The 2,961-nt window shown below is 40.2% G+C and overlaps 1 protein-coding gene across 1 annotated transcript; it reads right to left on the bottom strand.

Moving 5' to 3' along the window:
* Positions 1-1,851: 1,851 nt before the first annotated feature.
* Positions 1,852-2,743, bottom strand: LOC131490869 (interferon alpha). The gene has a single exon (XM_058693310.1). It carries the CDS (start codon positions 2,540-2,542, stop codon positions 1,973-1,975), a length of 570 nt encoding a protein of 189 aa, XP_058549293.1. The 5' UTR covers positions 2,543-2,743; the 3' UTR covers positions 1,852-1,972.
* Positions 2,744-2,961: the final 218 nt, after the last annotated feature.

Raw genomic sequence — 2,961 nt, 5'->3', positions numbered from 1 at the left:
GCTGATTTTAACCAGTTTTTTTCATTGCCTTAAATACTAAGAAACACAATGCCTGACCCAGCTTCCCACTCTCATGTGAAGAAAGTCTGTTAGTCCTTTTTTTAAAAGTTTATTTATTTAGTTTGAGAGAGAGAGAGAGAGAGAGCACACAAGCATGAGTTGGAGAGGGGTAGAGAGAGGGAGAGACAAAATGTCAAGCAGGCTCCATGCTGTCAGCATAGAGCCCAACACCTGGCTCATCTCATAAACCTTGAGCTCATGACTTGAATTGAAAACTAGAGTTGGATGCTTAATCGAGCATCCCCAGGTGCCCCAAAAGTCTGTTAGTCTTCGTGTCCATGACAATTGTGTTATTTTGGGATCCACCAAAGATTGTAATATTCGTAAAACTGGGAGAAATTACCAGTGAGTACCGTTAAAGAATTCTTATCATATCAAATTCTCCTAGAAGGTGAAACGTGCTATAAAGTGGCTGTAGTAAACCACTGTCACAATACAAAAGGTAAGCAAATTAGTTAATAAAGCCAATAATTCCAGGAAATATTATTGTATCAGTGGTATAGATATTTTGATGAAGGATTAAATTAATTATCTCTTCTTGCCAAGTGAATTCTTAAGGTTGATCACCTTGCTGATACACAAGGTAGTAATAACCAAGAAAGGATAAACAATTTAAGTAACTCAGTAAGTCATGACTCAAAAGAAATATAATACTAAATGCATTAATACGATTTACTGGTACATTGAATCCATGAAATCACTCACGAAAACCATATGGCACAAAAGGGAAAACTCTGCACAGAAAAACTAACCAACATTATTTTCTGAGAACCCACACTATATTCTTCTCCACTTCAGAGGAACTAACTTCTCTTATTTATGTTACCACATTCTCCAGTGTGGTTTCTACTTATTAATTCCACCAAACCAGTTCTCCTGAAAGTCATGGGTGGTATCTATTTTTGTGACATAGCAGGCAGTTAGATCCACATCTTCCTTGAATCCACTGATGCTTTTCTAAGCACATTTATTTCCTTAAACACACTCAACATCATCCTTTCTTGTTATCCTTCTACTGAATGGCCAGTATACACCTGCCTATCCTTTGTGGCTCTTCTCTCCCCTGCTTTTTCTTAGAATCAACATAAGTCTTTTTGTCACACTACACTGTCTCACCCCATGACCACCTCTGTTTCTGGCTTCCCAGGACTAGAATGGACCTCTAGCCACGGCGTTTTTTGTAAAATATAAGCTCACCTATCCACTACAACGGGCATGGGCACTTCCATGTGTATCAGTCAACTGTAGAGGAGACCGACAGCTTTCACTTTTCTTCCTGACATTCCTCACTGTAGCATCAGTTGAATGAATTCACTTCTTTCCCTTCTTCAATGTAATATTAAGCATGATTATTGTTTTTGGATTTCTGTCCCTATGAAAATCGAAGATAAAGACAGCGGGAACTGTATTTACTGTGTCCCATGTCCTAAGGGCGACGAACAACTTGCCTTAGAGGAAGTCCGTTGTTACCTCTGATTTTAATAGAATCTGATGGGTAAATGAATTTTGTCCATTTTTCAATCAAGTCGCACCATTAGGCTTGGTGGTACTTTTTACAAACACTTCCTGCAGTAAAAGTGAAATAAAAAATGATACGCTTACTAAATATTAAGAATTCATTTTATTATATTACTGCAACATAAAGGTACACATAGTATTACTTGAAATAATTTATACATTATACATATTTAAATAAATATTTAAATAGATAAATAGACATCAGCATGGTTATCTGTAAGCAACTAGTGATTGTAGAGTAGGCATGATGTTACTTAATACTCCTTGAAAACATTTAACAAATTGACTACATTCTTGTCGCCATTACAGCAGAAATCAGAGTCTTTGACATGGCAGAACACGTGGAAAGTGTGTATTATTAGTCAGTGAGAATCATTTCCATGTTGAATAGGTCTCATTTCTCGCTCCTTAATCTTTTTTGCAAGGCTACTGATGAATAATACAAGGACCTCATGATTTCTGCTCTGACGATCTCCCAGGCACAAGGGCTGTATTTCTTCTCTTGCAGGTAGAGGGAGAGTCTTTGGAAGTAGTTCCTCAGGATGGAGTCCTCGTTCGTGAGGGGAGCCTCTCCCTCCCCCACCTCCTGCATGACACAGGCTTCCAGGCGGGTCAGCTGCCGATCAAGTCCCGTGCAGAATTCCTCCAGGAGGGTGGTGTTCCAAGCAGCAGACGAGGACGCCTCTGTGCAGAAGAAGTGGAAGATCTTCTGGTCCGTCACGTGCACCACAGAGAGGGCTTGGGCCTTGTGGGACTGGTCTCCACCAAACACGTCCTGGGGGAAGGCGAAGTCATTTCTGTCCTTCTGGCAGGAGCTGGCAGGGAGTCTCCTCATTTGTCCCAGGAGTGTCAAGGCCCTCCTGTTCAGCAGGCCGTGGGTCTGAGGCAGGTCACAGCCCAGAGAGCAGACGGAGTTGCAGCCCAGCGCCACCAGGGCCACCAAGAAGGAAGAGGGCAGCGCCATCGGGGATCTTGCAGATGCTGTCGGCCTGGCTGGGGTGGGCGACTCTGTGACCCGTGGCTCTAGGTTCTCTGAACATCTTCCCTTGTGCGCGTGGCTTAAGTAGGGAACATAGTAGTTTTCAGTTTCTGAAGGTTGCCCTTACTTTCCACTTCTGTTTTTGATTTCCTTTATGTACTTTCTACACGGGTTTAGAGCACTGTTTCCAACCATATATATTATTTTCATTATTGGTCCATGTGTCCAGAGTCTTTTTGTTTTTTTTTTTTTTTAATTGAACCATCCAAGATCTTAATAACGCAGATACCATATATGTGTATATATATATATATATATATATATATATGTTATATATATAATGTTATGTTATGTTATATATGTTATATATAATGTTAAATATATATGTTATATATATGTTATAT

Source organism: Neofelis nebulosa, chromosome 12 (assembly GCF_028018385.1).
Source record: "Neofelis nebulosa isolate mNeoNeb1 chromosome 12, mNeoNeb1.pri, whole genome shotgun sequence".
NCBI classification, from domain to species: Eukaryota; Metazoa; Chordata; class Mammalia; order Carnivora; family Felidae; genus Neofelis; species Neofelis nebulosa.
This window is presented reverse-complemented; position numbering and strand designations above follow the sequence as displayed.